The following is a 17,464-nucleotide window of genomic DNA, read 5'->3' as shown; positions in this document are numbered from 1 at the left end:
CACAAGTAAGACTTACATTCACACTGCAATGAAGTTATGTGAAAATCCTCTAGTTGCCACACTCCAGTGCCTGTTCAGGTACACTGAGGGAGAATTTTATCATGGCCAATGCACTTAACCAGCACATCTTTCAGAGTGTGGGAGGAAACTGGAGCACCCAGAGAAAACCCACGCAGACACAGGGAGAACATGCAGACTCTACACAGATGGTGACCCAAGCCAGGATTCGAACCTGGGTCCCTGACGCTGTGAGGCAGCAATGCTAACCACTGTGCCACCATGCTGCCCCAAAGAAACGCAGGGTGATTGTGAACTAGCAAGGGAGTGGGACAAACTGAGCTGCTCAAAGGGTGGTGAATCTCTGGAATTCTCTGCCCATTGAAGTGGTGGAGGCTGCCTCGCTAAATATTTTTAAGACGCGGGTTGATGGGTTTTTGATAGGAGAGGGGATTAAGGGTTATGGGGAGAGGGCGGGAAAGTGGAACTGAGCAGCGACAGATCAGCCATGATCTTATTGAATGGCGGGGCAGGCTCGAAGGGCCAGATGGCCTACTCCTGCTCCTATTTCTTATGTTCTTATGTTCTTGCAGAGTTGACATGGGGATAAGGGACAGAATGCTCCTGTTCTTCCTATTCGGTGATTCAAAATGGTCTTCCTCTAAATTAATGGATGTGGTTATCTGGTTTCTTCCCAAATTACTTTTCTGTGAAACAAGGAATGGCTCATCATTTGACTGTTATTCCATTAATTTAGGATTTCTAGGGCAGCACAGTGGCACTGTGCCTCATGGGAACCCGGGTTCAATTCCGGTCTGGGGGGTTCTCTGTGTGGAGTCTGCATGTTCGCCCCACGTCTGTGTGGGTTTCTTCTGGGTGCTCCGGTTTCCTCCCACACTCCAAATACGTGCAGGTTAAGTTGATTGCCAGGCTAAATTGCCCCTTACTGTCAGGGGGACATGCAGGGTAAATACGGGGATAGGGCCTGAGCAGGGATTGTTGTTGCAGGCTCGATGGGCCAAATGGCCTCCTTCTGCACTGCAGGGAATCCCTATGTCTCTGATCTCTCGCTCACTCTGTCAGTTTTTTGAACCACTGACTCTAACACACTACCTAATTCCATGCCCTCTCAATACAATGCTGGAAACATTCACAGAATCCCTACACTGCAGAAGGAATCTGCATCGACCACAATCCCCCCCATGATTCCTGTAACCCCACATATTTACCCTGCTAATCCCCCTGACACTAGAATCAATTTAGCATGGACAATCAACCCAGCCAGCACATTTTTGCAGCATGGGAGGAAACTGGAGCGCCCAGAGGAAACCCATGCAGACATGGGGAGAATGTGCAAACTCCACACAGAGTGACCCGAGGCTAGAATTGAACCCGGGTCCCTGGCTCTGTGAGGCAGCAGTGCTAACCACTGTGCCACCGTGCTTCCCAATATATCATATCCCCTTCATAGCCTTCAATTAAAAATCACGTTTCTTTCAGCTCTCCAAGATACAATTTCCTTCATAATCTTCTCAAATCAAAGTGACAGCTACCAATTCTGACTAGTTCGCCAGGTTACACACTGAAATCTCTATCTCCTTTGACTGAAAAGAAACAGGCACCCTGCCCTCACGCTCACTCCTTGCTGCATCCCATTGTGTTGACATCAGGATTCACTGTGTTCTTCTGCTCAAACATTCTTTATCAGAAGCTCAAAACCGGTGGATGCCCAGACCTCCCCTGATGTTCCATTCTTCTCGCATTTTTCAGTATTTAAAAATCAAAATGCTATCGCTGGAATTTTCTGGCCATTTACCACAGCGGGATTCTCCAGTCCCGCTGCAGTTGCAGTAAACAGAGAGTTGGCTAAGCACCCAATTCTCCATCCTTGTTTACAGTGGCAGCGGGGGCTTGAATGGCCGGAAAATTCCGGCCCATATCTTGACCTCCTTTGTCTCTTTAAATTTTATCAGTTTCTGTGATGGTCTACACTTCAGGCCTTGGACTCCCAACTTAAAACAAAATCAAGAACACTTCCTCTGTAACGTAGAATCATAGTATCCCAAGAGTACAGAAAGAGGCCCTTTGGCCCATCGGGTCAGCACCAACAACAATCCTACCCAGGCCCTTTCCCCATAACCCCACATATTTACCTGCTAATCCCTTTAACCTATGCATTTCGGGACAGTAAAGGGAAATTTATCATGGCCAATGCACCTAACCGGCACATCTTTGGACTGTGGGAAGAACCCAGAGCATCCGGAGGAAACCCAATGCAGACACGGGGAGAATGTACACAGTGACCCAAGCCAGGAATTGAACCCAGGTCCCTGGAGTTCTGAGGCAGCAGTGCTAACCACTGTGCCACCATGCCACCCAATAGTCATTGCATTGACATAGTAATGCTCAGTGCTTTCAGATATTGAAATCCATGGCCCGGAATGAAAAGATTGAGAAAAGCTTTGAGGAAATTCAGGTCCTATGTTATTGGAGCAGTTCATTCAATTCAGTCCTGGAGCTAAATTATGTCACAACAAATGCCACTGTAGCCATTGCTAATGTCCTAGATGGATCACTTTGCATAGAAAACCTTTTAGTCTTTTAAACATTTTGTTACCTGAATAAGAGAATTAGGGCTTGCAAGAAGGTCCGAAAGTTGTTGTGGCGATTAATTGCACCATCATCGTCTAGCTCAATGTTGCCAAATACCTTGAAAAGGGGAAAAAATGTAAGTGTGTTCAATTTATTTCTTCATAACATTAACTCTTTGTATAAGATTTGATACGCCGATAGTTTGTAGAAGGAATCGATGAAAAAGGCCTATAACTTATTGTTTAACATGAATGGATTTTAGAGCAATTTGGAAATGATTTTGAATGATGGAACTGATTTCACTTTATTAGTTTAATCACAAAATTACCATTAAACGCAACAATTGATATGCAGAATATGTTTCTATCTAAGTATAAAATTGAAAACATGAAAGTGCACCATCTTATTAAGTCTGCAAATACACTCAAATGGCAAAATATACTTTAATTTCATGGACCTGATTTAGCATCTCCATGAATCACAATTAGACTTTATTTATTAGTGTGACAAGTAGGCCAACATTAACACTGCAATGAAGTTACTGTGAAAATCCCCCAGTCGCCACACGCTCAGGTACACTGAAGGAGAATTTAGCATATCTAATGTACTTAAGCAACATATCATTTAGACTGTGGGAGGAAACCGGAGCACCCGGAGGAAACCCACACAGAATCGGGGAGAACGTAGTGATGTTTTGCGACAATTGTTTTGCTACAAAAGGGCATTGGTGACGCCACACCTGGAGTATAGTGTGCAGTTTTGTTGTTCTTATTGAAAAGGCACATCTTTGCTAGAGAGGGAATACAGCAAAGGTTTACCAGGAGGATTCCTGAGACGGCAGGTCTGTCATATGAGAAGAGATTAAGTCGGTTAAGATTATATTCACTTGAGTTTAGAAGAGTGAGAGGGGATCTCATAGAAACTTATAAAATTCTAACAGGGTTAGACAGGGTAGATTCAGAAAGAATGTTCCTGATGACGGGGGAGACGAGAACTAGAAGTCATAGCTTGAGGATTAGGGGGGGTAAACCCTTCAGAACTGAGGTGAAGAGAAATTTTTTCATCCACTGGACAGTGATTTTGTGGAATTCACTATCACAGAATGTAGATAAGACCAAAATTTTGTCTGATTTCAAGAAGAAGTTAGATATAGCTCTAGGGGCTAAAAGGGATGAAGAGACGGGGGGTGGGGGGGTGCGGGGGAAATGGGATCAGGACATTGAATTCGATGATCAGCCATGATCAAATTGAATGGCGGAGCAGTCTCAAAGGGCCAAATGGCCTACTCCTGCTTCTTTCACCGTAAATGGGCAAGAGGCTGAGTAATTTATTTAAATAGATTTAAATTTTAGTTTCCATGTGTTTAGCGAGCCCGGCGCTCAATCATCCGGGCTCACTTGTCTTGATGGCTTTGGCAGGAAAGATTCTCTGGTGAAAAAAACCTGCTCCCCATGAATGGGAAACAGTCACGTTGGCCTCGCTGGTAGAACCAGAGCCATTGAGACCCCCAGGAAGGCCAAGGGCAAAGAGGAAGCTGCTGCTTGGGCAGTGCCAGCCTGGCACCTCAGTACTGCCAGCCTGACATCTGGGCAATGCTGAGCAGGTACCTTGTCACTGCCCACTGGGCAGTGCTAGGGGACAGGACCTATGGGGACAAGGCCTTTGGGGGTGGGGCCTATGTGGATTAAGGCCTATGAATGGCTTTGGCAGTGGGGCCCAAAGGGGGCAGGGCATGAAGGGGGAGCAGGATCCGCTGCCACTTTACAGCAGGATCAGATCAGGGTGGAGAGGTGGCACGATCGGTCTGGGTAGTGGGGGAGTCGTCGGGGGCTAGATCTGTGTGCATTGTGGGGTTTGCAATCAGCCACAGGCCTTCGTGAGTGTGGTTGGGGGGGGGTGGTGTTATTGAGGCTGCCTGCAGCAGCAGGGGCCTAACAGCTCCTCTTTGTCTGTCAGTCCCCTGCTGCTGTTATTGAGCATTTGCAGAAGCAGAAGTCTGCACACGCATAATAGCTCCATCTACAGGCTAGCTGGAGAAATTTCATCAGCCCACAGCCTGCAGCTGTTGGAAACTGTCTAGAACATTTTATCAATGACGAAGTGCAGAAGATTGGACATGAAAACATGCCCAAAAACAGATCAGGAACTCTTCCATTTTGGTACTAGCTGGGCACTTAGAATCATTCTCCTAAAACTCTATCCTATGTTTCTATGGAACGTGCTATCAGGGGTGGTGGGGGCAGATATGTTCATGGTGGTTAAGCGGTTTTTAGATAAGCACATGAATATGCAAGAAAGAGAGCGATATGGAGCAAGGGCAGACAGAAGGGATTAGTTTAATTTGGTGTCATGTTACAGAATCATACTGTGCAGGAGGAGGCCATTTGGCCCATCAAGTCTGCACCGACCACAATCGCATCCAAACTCCACCTCCACAACCCCATAACCCAATGCATTTACCCTAGTTGGTTCCCCCGACACCAAAGGGCAATTTAGCATGGCCAATCCACCTAACCTGCACGTCTTTGGACTGTGGGGGGGAAACCGGAGCACCCGGAGGAAACCCACGGAGACACGGGGAGAATGTGCAGACTTCACACAGGCAGTGACCCAATCTGGGAGCTGAACCCAGGTCCCTGGCACTGTGAGGCGGCAGTGCTAACCACTGTGCCACTGTGTCGCCCAACATTGTGGACCAAAGGGCCTGTTCCTGTGCTATGTCTGACCAATTGAAGCAAGCAACATCGGTTAATTTGAAGAATTAATGTTGAATAAAGCTACAGAAAAAATCCTTCTTATTCTTTAAACAATACCATTGGATTTTCAACAGTCACCTTGTCCATCAAAAGAGAGACACGCATCATGTAAACTCTAACTGGGACAACACTGCAGTACTTTGCTTCATCTACATTAAGAACTAGGAGCAGGAGTAGGCCATCTGGCCCCCCGAGCCTGCTCTGCCATTCAATAAAATCATGGCTGATCCTCTTGTGGACTCAGCTCCACTTACCCGCCCGCTCACCATAACCCTTAATTCCTTTACTATTCAAAAATTTATCAATCCTTGCCTTAAAAACATTCAATGAGGTAGCCTCAACTGCTTCACTGGGCAGGGAATTCCACAGATTCACAACCCTTAATCTAGTAATTTGAACTAGTAGTCTAGAGCGGCCAAACCTCAGAGTGGAATTCATTTAGGACCCAGAGGGACAGCGACAGCAACCAACTTTTACTGCCAGCTTCACAATATTTATTGCCCACTGTAAATTGGACATACATTTCTAAATTTTAAAATATGTTTTGCATTTTATCTTCAAATAAATTTATCGAATAGTTCCCCAGATTTAGGAGAAAGCCACTGTGCCAACCAGTTAAAATGCAGTTTGGACAACACGGCGATTAATTTTACTTCAGATTTTCAGAGGTGTGACAGTGAGTGATCGGCTGCCCTTCAGCGTAAACTAGACCAGAGTTTTCCTTGTAACATTAGCTGCACTGACCTGCATTCCAATAATGGCATAGATGAAAAATAACATGGCAATCAGGAGGCAGACATACGGTAATGCCTGCAAAAGAAACACAAAGTTAGGCAACACTGAAAAACCAACACGACAGTCAACATCATAGGAAACATTTGGAAATTCAGTAAACTTTAAAAACTTGTATTTATTTATTAGTGTGACAAGTCAGCTTACATTAACATTGCAATTAAGTTACTGTGAAAATACCCTAGTATTTTCCGGTGCTGTTCAGACACACTGAGGGAGAATCTAACATGGCACCTAACCAGCACATCTTTCAGACAATGGGAGCACCCGGAGGAAACCCACGCAGACACGGGGAGCACGTGCAGACTCTACACAAACAGTGACCCAAGCCGGGAATCGAACCTGGGTCCCTGGCGCTGTGAGGCAGCAGTGCTAACCACTGTTCCACCATGCCCCCCAAGATGCTGCATCTTTATGTTAATATTCTGCTTTTTGTCCTCATTAAACAAATTAGTTAGGTATTATAATATGTTTGAATTAATCCGATTCTATGGAAGCTCAGTAGATTATCAGTAAACACTAAGGCCGGAATGTTACCACCGTTCAAGCCGGCAAAATTTTTCCATCCTGCTGCAGTGAACAAAGATTTGACTGGGCACCAAAATTCTCCGACCTCACTGCAGTGGGAGCGTGATGTGATCGGCTGGTAAGATCACACCCGAAGCATCAATTTGACACCAGCTATCTGACAGCTGCTTTTCTCGGATTTTCCTGGTATATTTTATGGCCATTAGTAAAATTCTTCTGGCACTCCACTAGCACAGGAGCCTGTCCTCCGCAAGCAAAAAGAACATGTGCAGGCACATATCGGTCAGACAAAAGCATGAGGGGGCAACTAACCCCTGGTGCATACCCCCATGACAATGCTTTGAACAATCTATCAGCACCTTTTCTCACGTGGTATAAATTGTTGATCCCTTTGAAATTTAGTATTCTCGCATCTGCCCTGATGAGTGCAAGATGGAAAATTTTGACAGCTTGTCTCTCTCTTCAACTATAATTCACAAAGTAAGAAATATACACATTATATGCGCAGTCGAAGAGTGACATGAGTATTTTACTTGAACCACTGCTTGTCCTCCTGCTCTCTGATATTTATACTCAGGTTCTCAAGATTTGTGATGGTCGAGTTGTAACAGCCAGAACTTCAATTAAAGATATGAATCAACTTTCTGTTTGGTCTTGGAATAACATAAGAGCTCTTTTAGTGAAAGGCTCATTACAAGTATGTCTCCTTCAGAATAATGTCTTTTTATCTTCCCCACTGCGTTATGGAATACTCATCCACTTAATGCGCAAGAAAGATTATATTCTGTTTCTGTGACCAAAAGCCAACATACAAAAATATCAGGGTTACTAAACAAACATCTCTCTTTAACACTGCAGTCAAAGTCAACATGCATGCGGAACTTGACACTTTGCCTTATTTGAAAAAGATGTTTCTACCTGAATGGGTTTTAAATCCAAATCTACGGGTGGTGACCAACAGGTGGTGGATTATGCCTATGCATTGATTATTCTTTGCATCTAGTAAACTTTATTTATAATTATTAATGTTAATTATACAGATCTTTAATATCAACAGTACTTGGCTTCGTGGTTAGCTTTCATTTGCGGAAACAATACATGACAAAATGCTTCAGTTACAGTCAGAGGATGGAATCTTCCCAAAAGAATGACTAAGGCCGGAATTCTCCACTCAGCCAACTCTCCGTTCATTGCAGCGGGGCTGGAGAATCCCACTGGCCTGAACGGCCATAGAATCTTGCCCATTGTGTCAATGCAGGTAAGAAACCAGTATCAGACATGTTGGTGGAAATTGAAAGGGAGGGAGCCTCCTCCTGCCCCCACCCACCCCAGTGGACATCAGGGACTCCCATTGCACTCACTGAGGGATGTTGACCCACCCCCCATCCCAACTAAGACCATTGACATCAGGGCATTGGAGCTCTCCCCTTCAGTACCCTCCTTTTATGGCCCCCACTTCATGACCACTTCTCTTGCTGAGCCCCCTTTGGCACTGCCCAAGCACCCTGGCACTGCCCACTATATTGGCACCACCAGGCTGGCACTGCCAGATGGGCAATTCCCAGCAGTTTGCCCAGCCTTTGTGGGCTTTGATGGCGACTGAGACCCTCCTCCCTCCAGCATGGTCATCACACCTATTCTTCATTTGTGGAGGCCAGAAGTGATTCTTGCCAGTCTCCTGTTGCACCCAAGGGTTGGAAAAATTCTGGGAGCAGGGAAGATCTGGCCTCAGGCATATTTAAATACTCATTATGTCCAGGTGCAGTGGAAGGGAAGATACCAACAAGGTTTGGCACCTGCGCAGAATGTGCTAAACCACTTACCCATGATTCTCTGGCCCAGCTCTGCAATAACTTGTTCTGCGCCAGGCGTGACACAGCAATAAAATCGTGGCTTTGGTGTTTTACAGCACAGAAAGAGGCCCTTCGGCCCATCATTTTTGCACTGGCTATCAAGCACCTATCCTAATTCAATTTTCCAGCACTTATATCCTATGGTCAAAAGCTTGCCTAAATGTTTCTTAAATGTGGTGAGGGTTTCTGTCTCTAAAGTTTATTTATTAGTGTCACACGTGGGCTTACATTAACACTGCAATGAAGTTACTATGAAAATCTCCTAGTCGCCACACTCTGGCACCTGTTTGGGTACACTGAGGGAGAATTTAGCATGGCCAATGCACCTAACCAGCACGTCTTTCGGACTGTCGGGGGAAACTGGAGCACCCGGAGGAAACTGATGCAGATACAGTGAGAACGTGTAAACTCCACACAAACAGTGACCCAAGCAGGGAATCAAACCTTGGTCCCTGGTGCTGTGAGGCAGCGGTGCTAACCACTGTGGCATCTCCTATTACCCTTTCAGGCAGTGAGTTCCGGATTCCCATCTTCCTCTGAGTAAAAAGGTTTTCCCTCAAATGCCTGCTAAATGTCCTGCCCCTTACCTGAAATTACCCTCTCCACTAAAAGCGGATGTTTATTCCTATCTATCCGTCATAATTTAAGGAAAACAAACCCAGCCTATCCAGCCTGTCTTCATAGCTGAAATGCTCCAGCCCAGGCAACGTCCTGGTGAATCTCCCTTTCTAGAACAATCACATCCTTTCTATGATGTGGTGACCAGAACAGCACACGGTACTCTAGCAGTGACTTAAGGTGACATAAGCTGCATCACTGGGCAGGATTTTCCTGTTCTGGGTGATGGCCTGGGAGGGGGAATAGCAGTGAGCTGTATTGGGATGGCTCCAATATACATTTCCAACTCTGTGAAAAATTTTCAGTGGCACATGGAGGTGGGCAGCAAAGTTAAACAAGGCCCACATTAAGGGCGATTTTCCTGGGCTCCCTGGTCAACAGTGGAGTTGGCATACCCTCGTGGGGGGAGGTCCACAGTTGCACGTATCCTGCAGTTGTCCAAGAGACCGTTCAAACCAAAGACTCCATGCCATAAAGAAGGGGCTAAAGATGTCCCTCTTGATACCCGAGCCACCCTAGCAGTGCCCATCTCTCCTGATGCGGCTGCTGAGGTTCGAGAGCTGCCCACTCCTTGGTTGGGCTGGCAGCTTCAGCAGCCAACCTGCCATCCTGCTAAAACCCTATCCACTGAATTTTTACCACAGTCTGAATGAAGCTCCATTCTATTTAGTTTGCTCCAAGGAAAAAACATGCGATCTTTACACGACGTACTGTTATCTTACTCATTAAGCTGAACAGGTTTGAAGTGTGACCCTAAGGTCAACTCTGTGTAGCAGTGACAATAATTGGATGAAAGTTTTGGTGAACTTTCAGCTCACTTAATAAGCTCACTTCACTGTTCGTCTCTATTCTCTGCACTGGACAAAATTACAACTATTGACCAATAGATGGCACAATTATACCACAAGAAACAGGTCAACTGCGCGTCAAAGCAATGTCTTCTGAACCTTTGAAAAAAAAACAAATCGTTAGCTTTGGTATATAAAATTATTAAGAAATACAACAAAACTCCCACTGATCCAAACTCATCCCTGCTCTTTAAAATCACCTCCCGTCTTAAACAGTGGCTCTCTCCGGGGTCAGTTTGTTTCAGTTTACCGTGGACGCACCTTAAAGGACTGCACGAAGGTCCAGAGCAAAATACGAATGGTGTATCCCTGGCGTAGAAGCTTGATGAGACGTGCAGCTCTGAACAACCGCAGGAAGCTGAGATTGATAAAGTTACCCTGGTGAAAAAAAACAAAGAATTCAGGGTACGGTCAGCAACCAGAAACCTAAATCGGCGTGGTTCACACCGCAGTGAATCTTTTACAGGAGCCCCTCATCATGGAGCATTTTATCAGTGATATCAGTTCATCAATTGGAATATGTGAATTTCAGAAATAATTGATCCAGAGGTTCATTGGAAACAAGTGAAACAACTTGATTCAAAATGTTATCCTACAACCAGATTCCCCTTGATGGATTGCGATTTGAACCAAATTCCCCTTTACAATAAAGGACAACATTATGAGTATTTCTCAGGATTAGAAAATTTACACTCAATACTTTCCTATTGCTGCGGCAAGGCAGAAATGGACAAGGAAAACACGTATTTTGAACGCATCCCTATCCTAAGAGAAATGTAACCATTCCAGTTTACAAATGCAAGTTGAGCTTCAATAATATTAGGGTTCGGTTGATTGGCCGTGCTAAATTGCCCCTAAGTGTGTCCCGGAATGTGTAGGTTAGAGGGATTAGTGGGGTAAATGTGTGGAGATGGGATTATGGTTTGGTGCAGACTCGATGAGCCGAATTGGCCTCCTTCCGCACTGTAGAGATTCTATAATTCTATACGATCGGTATAATCACAGAATCAAAAAATCCCTCCAGTGCAGAAGGAGGCCATTCAGCCCACTGAGCCTGCGCCGACAACAACCCCACTCAGACCCTATCCCTCTAACTCCATGTCTTTACCCTGCTAACCTCCCTGACACTAATGGCCAATTTATCATGGCCAATCAACCTAACCTGCACATCTTTGGAAGGAAACCGGTGCAGCCAGAGGAAACCCGGACAGAGATGGGGAGACAGACAGTGATCCAAGCTGGGGATCGAACCCGGATCCCTGGCACTGTGAGGCAGCAGTGCCAACCACTGTGTCGCCCTGTTTGGCTTACAGTTGTATCTCAGATTCAGGAAATCCTACTGACCCTGATGGTATGATGCCCTAGAAAGCCCAAATTTTAGGAGAATTCCTGGTTTGATGTTGTAGTTCCCACTCGCAAGCACCCCTCAGCTGATAAAGCACGTGGGTGTTCCAACTACGGGCACATTCCAATGGGGCTGAAGGAAAAGGATTGACTTCCTTTACAAAAGCCTGATTCAACTCGAAAATCACTTTTTAATCACAGAATAATTAAAAAGCCCATCCAATGCAAGCATCAGCTCCCCAGAGCCTCCCATTGCCATCTCTCCGCTGGTTAGTTGTCATGGAATTGGCAGTGTTTTTAATCATCTTGATGAAACATTTCAACACAATTTTTTCTTCATCATTTTGTTTTTTTTTGGCAGGCACTTAAAAATGTATTTAGGATTTGCGACCAGCAGAGGAGGAGGCCATTTGGCCTATTGTGACTGCGCTGGTTTTTTAAAATTAACTGTAATTAAATTTGTGAGCTCTTTTCTGATTAGCTTTGAGTTAATGGGTTTGTGGAAAATATTATTGATCACTACCATGATAAAGGTACCATTGGGTATGTTAATAGATTTGAGCCATTGCACATTTTGGTTCATTTATCAATATCATGTGATGGACAATTAAGCATTTTCCAGGACAATGCCAATTACATCCTGAAGCTAACCTGTCCAAGTTTATTTAAGTTTAATTTATTAATGTCAGAAGTAGCTTACATTAACACTGCAATACAGTTAGTGTGAAAATCCCTGAGTTGCCACTCTCCGGCATCTGTTCGGCTACACTGAGGGAGAATTTAACACGGCCAATGCACGTCTTTCGGACTGTGGGAGGAAACCGGGGCACCCGGAGAAAACCCACACGGACACGGTGGGAATATGCAGGCTCCGCACAGAATCATAGAAGTCCTACTGTGCAGAAAGAGGCCATTTGGCCCATCGGGCCTGCACTGACAACAATCCTACCCAGGCCCTCTCCTCGTAATCCCACATATTTACCCTTCTAATCCCCCGATACTAAAAGGCAATTGAGCATGGCCAAACCACCGCACATCTTTGGAAACCCATGCAGACGTGGGAGAATGTTTCACAGACAGTGACCCAAGCCAGGAATTGAACCCGGGTCCCTGGCACAGTGAGGCGGCAGTGCTAACCACCATACCACCCTTTGCCAAATGGTATCAATCTTTGGCAGCAAGATTCTTGGTAGTGATTAAATGTTTTACCATTGAACCAACCAGTCAACTGCAAAAGGTAATGTCAAATTCAGAAGCGTTTTCTTGAGTGTTCTTTTCTATTGCAATCCGTCAGAAGCCTCTCAGTGGAATACCTATCTCATTCAACAGACTGAACTCCAATATTTAAAAGTGAACACAAACAATCAATGAATAAAATCAGTTTAAACAGGACTGAGCTATTTCATGCTCAAATATAATTTCTTATGCAGAAGAGTCCATGCTGACACACACTGGACTTATTCACTTCACTATTAGATAGAATGGTCATTGAACCCACAGACAGATAATTGAAATCCATAAGGATGATGCAGTTCAAATGCACTTAAGCAAATATATAAAAAAAACTTTGCATGCACGAAGCTCTGTGACATGGAAGCAGGGGGATTTAAGCATGCACACCATTTTAGAATTATAGAATCCTATAGTGCAGAAGGAGCCCATCGAGTCTGCACCGACCACAATCCCACCCAAGTCCTATCCCCACAACCCCATGCATTTACCCTAGCTAGTTCCCCTTGCCATTAAGGGGCAATTTAACATGGCCAATCCACCAAACCCACGCATCTTTGGAGGAAAGCAGAGCACCCGGAGGAAACCCACACAGACACGGGGAGAAGGTGCAAACTCCACAAAGACAGCGATCTAAGCCGGGAATTGAACCTGGATCCCTGGCACCGCGAGGCAGCAGTGCTAACCACTGCGCTGCCCCTTTTCTGCCCAGTCAATTGTAAGCTTTGGGGATTGTACCATTCCCTGGAGAAAAGCATCATTAATTAATTGGAGTGTGGTCATTCTATCAGTCAGGTCTTGTCCTCTGAATAAATGGTTGCCTCAAATTTATCCTGTCCTCCTGAGCGTCAAGTTCATCACATCTCATACTTTCCTGTCGGCATTCAGAGATACACCCCACTGTCTAAAAACAGAACTATTTTCAAACTACATTGCAACAAGGTGGTCAGTGGAAAGGGATAACCTGGCTGATACATGGGGAAGACTTTTGGATGTAGGAGCTGATTACCCACTTAAGGAGATGATGGTTGTTAGTCTGAAATACAACAAGAATCTGGGAGAGACTGGACTGGAAATGGTTAAATGATTTGCAAAACAAAACAGTGAAAGCAAATTGTAAACCACAATCATACAGTTTTTAGAATATGGGAAAAGATTTAATGAAAAGCACTAAAAGATTTCTTTCTTTATTCGCACAAGTTAAATCCTGACCAAATCGTGGACAATGGATTTTGTAACGAAAAGCCTTTCCTCTTATACTGGGTACTCTAAACATGGTTCTATTATTCTGACAAACCCATTTTGATCCCCCAAAACTCCAAAGATGATTTAAAATTTGACTGATGAGTTTAAAATATGGACTGACCATTTCTTAAAATAGGCTGCAACAGCTTTAGAATTCTACAGTAAAATGAAGAACAGAAATTAAATCAGGTCCATTGCCTAGTCTCAGTTCAGTGAAGTTATATTGTTTACTGGGCAGAGGTTGTACCTTCAACATTTAGGCTTCAGTTACATGATTTCTCTTCTGCAACAGCCCCTTCTGTAAATTGAGGCACATCAGGATTAGGTTCTAAGAGAAGATTTGTACAAGGATCTTGAATCTTATCAATGGTGTCTTTAGTTATGGCTTGCTTCTTTGCAAACAGGTTTGTACGATCCTTACTTTTCTATGTCTGTACCTGGAGCTGACTTAGAATCCCCGTACGCAGAAGGAGGTCATTTGGCCCATTGAGTCTGCACTGACCCTCCAAAAGAGCATCTTATGCAGGCCCACCCTCCTCCTGCTCTAGCCCCATAACCCCGCCCATTTAACATGCCCATTCCACGTAACCTACACATCTTTGGATACTAAGGTACAATTTAACATGGCCAATCTGCCTAACCTGCACATCTTTGGACTGCGGGAAGAAAACAGAACACTGGAGGAAAGTCCACACAGACACCCAAGGCTGGAATTGAACCCGGATCCCTAGTGTGTGAGGTAGCAGTACTAACCACCGTGCTGTCTATGATGCTCAGTGGGGGCGCACTTTGAAAACTTAGATAGTAATTAGACAGACCAATGCATCAAGTACTCATTTTCCCTGCTGTACCCTTTCTACACTGTAGCAGTGGTTAGCACAGCTGCTTTGCGGTAGTTAGTGCCAGGACCCTGGTTCAATTCCAAGCTTGGGTCACTGTCTGTGGGCAGTTTACGTGTTCTCCTCCTGTCTGCACGGGTTTCCTCCGGGTGCTCCGGATTCCTCCCACATTCCGAGAGACATGCTGGTCAGGTGCATTGACCCAAACATGTGCTGGGCTGTGGCGGCTAGTGGAATTTCACTGTAATTTCATTGCAGTGTTAATGTATGCCTTACTTGTGACTAATAAACAAACTTCACTTTGACTTTACTTCTTAAATTTTGTTTGGGAGGGAGGGTTCATCATTGGTGAAAATTGGTTGCGATCCATCCTGCAGTGGACGGATGGGGAAATTGTTTCATTGAACTTGGCACAGAGGAACTGGAGAAAGGGGGGAGCAATGTGCGACATTTTGTCTCCTGATCCTCAGAATGGGAGACTCTAACTACTCAGTGCATTCTTGAGGAACTGGGAAATGGAGAGGTATGTATTCCTGATATCAGGATTTTGCACAGGGGCATACAAATTAATTTTGTACTCCACACTCGAGTAGGGAATAGATGCCTCATTGGGGAATGTAAAATATAATTATGCATTGAGAAATGCGTGACTGGAATAAAAATAGTATCTAATGGTTACAGCTGACTTAACGCTAATTTCACTAAATGTCAAATGTGTTAATCACCCCATTAGAGGCAAGAAAATACTGTCACTCCCGGAATAAAATTGTGTTATCAAATACGGGCCCAGAGAATAAATCTAATTAGCATGGAACATACTAGATTGTACAGAGGTCGAGGGTATAGGGGCATTGGGGAGAGTAGTTAGTATACTCATCGAAACCTAGGGGAGACACTTGTCAGTCCTTCCATTTTAAACCAGCAGGGGTTCAAAGATGGTTTGTAATGATTTCTAGCTCCCGTGCGGGAGACCATGTAATTAATGTGCATGAGGCCTACAGCAAAGCCTCCAGCTTCTTTGGGGAGCTGGATATCTGATTAGTGGATTGGGGTTCTGTTGGACACCTGCCTGGTGCGGGTCATTCATTATCCCATGAAGAACTTCCTGCAAAGTCAGTTTATATTCCTTTGCCTCAAGGATACTGTCATCTTTAAGCAAGGGGAGCCCAAGGGTAGCATTGTCTCATTAGATGGAGCACCTAGTTATCAGGCAAGCAAGAAAACATTCCAAGAGCTTGTTAATCTTGCAGTGGACCTGAGATCCGGCTACATAGTGAGGCTCGCGACCAACAGAGTAGTCCTGCACTTGGCGCCTATCATTTCCTATGACTTCGTGCCACTGATTGGGTTGTTAATGGAGAATTTCTGGAGAACACATACTGTTTTGACTTGTGATTCGATTGTTTATCAAAGAACTTGGACTCCACTCTGGGCATTCTTCCAAAATGAGGAGCGGCAACACATCTGGTCAGTAGAATTAGAGGCATTTTTTCTTTGACAGAAAGATGATTTGGTCTACTAATTTACAGAATCATAAAAACTCTACAATGCAGAAGGAAGCCATTTGGCCCATCAAGTCTACACCGTCAACAATACCACCCAGGCCCCACTCCTGTAACCCCATATATCTACACAGCTAATGCCCCTGATAGTAAGGTCAATTTAGCATGGCCAATCAACTTAACCCACACATCTTTGGACACCTTATGTTTAAAGTTTATTTATTAGTGTCACAAGTAGGCTTACATTAACACTGCAGTGAAGTTACTGTGAAAATCCTCTAGTCGCCACACTCCTGCGCCTGTTCGGGTACACTGAGGGGCTTTTTAGCATGGCCAATGCACCTAACCAGCACGTCTTTTGGACTGTGAGAGGAAACTGGAGCATCCGGAGGAAATCCATGCAGACACGGGGAGACCGTGCGCACTTCGCACAGACAGTGACCCAAGCCAGGAATTGAACTCGGGTCCCTGGAGCTAACCATGCCGCCTTAGGATGGACAGCTCTGTCTCAGGAAGATCTTACCTCTTTTGACCCGTGCTCTCAAGTTACAAGAGAAGAGGGGCTTAAATTGCTCTCCCTGCCTCTCGATAATCTCACTTTCTTTTCTCTATTTAACCTACTATTCTTCCTCTTAACAAGACTCCAAAGTGAACAGACATGATAAATATGGAAGTTTCTCAGAGATTTCCTCTGTAATTAGCAAGGTGGCTGATCAACGCTAGTACAGGATGTAATAGGTTTGCTCTGAATTAAGCAATCCTGCTAATGCTAATGATGATCATTCCAAATCATCAGATCAATATAAAAAGCCATCATTAGGCCAAAATTAAAGCACTTAACTCATCTGAATGTTCCTTTTCCCTCCCCCTCCCTTGTGTTTCTCTAATATTTTGCAGCAATTTTCTTTCAGCAGCCAGTATGGATAAATAGCAACCTGGGAATGATCTGGGAAGAACGACTGCTGAGAGAGCTGAATCAAAGTGAACAAGCAAAGCAAGACAATCATTAAATTTCCCTGGCTTTAATGAGTAGCTCTTCACGAACCCACCTCACTCAGAGTAGCTCCTCCAATGCAATCCCATCAACAGTAATTAATTCTTTCTTAAAAGAAAACAATTTATTTAAAATTAACACAAAAAAAAGCAAAGTTGGTCTGAATGCTGAGCACATAAGCACGCTACGGGAGGAACTATCTGTTGTTATTAGTGAGAAACTCGATCTAATTGTAAAGCAGAGAAACAACATGTTTATTCTGTGTTGTCTTATTCCTTTCCCAGTGCCATTCCTCCAACCATTCCCTTTCCATTTCCTTCCTCCTT

At 44.6% G+C, this 17,464-nt stretch overlaps 1 protein-coding gene across 1 annotated transcript in view; it reads right to left on the bottom strand.

Annotated features, from left to right (window-relative positions):
- The window catches only part of cacna1ba (calcium channel, voltage-dependent, N type, alpha 1B subunit, a), a 621,447-nt gene that overhangs the window by 64,629 nt on the left and 539,354 nt on the right, over positions 1 to 17,464 (bottom strand). Inside the window, exons 32-34 of the mRNA XM_080212160.1 lie at positions 10,246 to 10,362; positions 6,090 to 6,155; positions 2,615 to 2,706 (exon numbers count right to left, since the gene is read on the bottom strand). Coding sequence (XP_080068286.1) covers positions 2,615 to 2,706; positions 6,090 to 6,155; positions 10,246 to 10,362 — 275 coding nt within the window. The remainder of the gene's footprint in view (positions 1 to 2,614; positions 2,707 to 6,089; positions 6,156 to 10,245; positions 10,363 to 17,464) is intronic.

This window comes from Carcharhinus amblyrhynchos, chromosome 25, assembly GCF_965287045.1.
Source record: "Carcharhinus amblyrhynchos chromosome 25, sCarAmb.v2.hapA, whole genome shotgun sequence".
Lineage (NCBI taxonomy): Eukaryota > Metazoa > Chordata > Chondrichthyes > Carcharhiniformes > Carcharhinidae > Carcharhinus > Carcharhinus amblyrhynchos.
The sequence above is the reverse complement of the archived record's forward strand: the minus strand, read 5'-3'. Positions and strand labels throughout refer to the sequence as shown.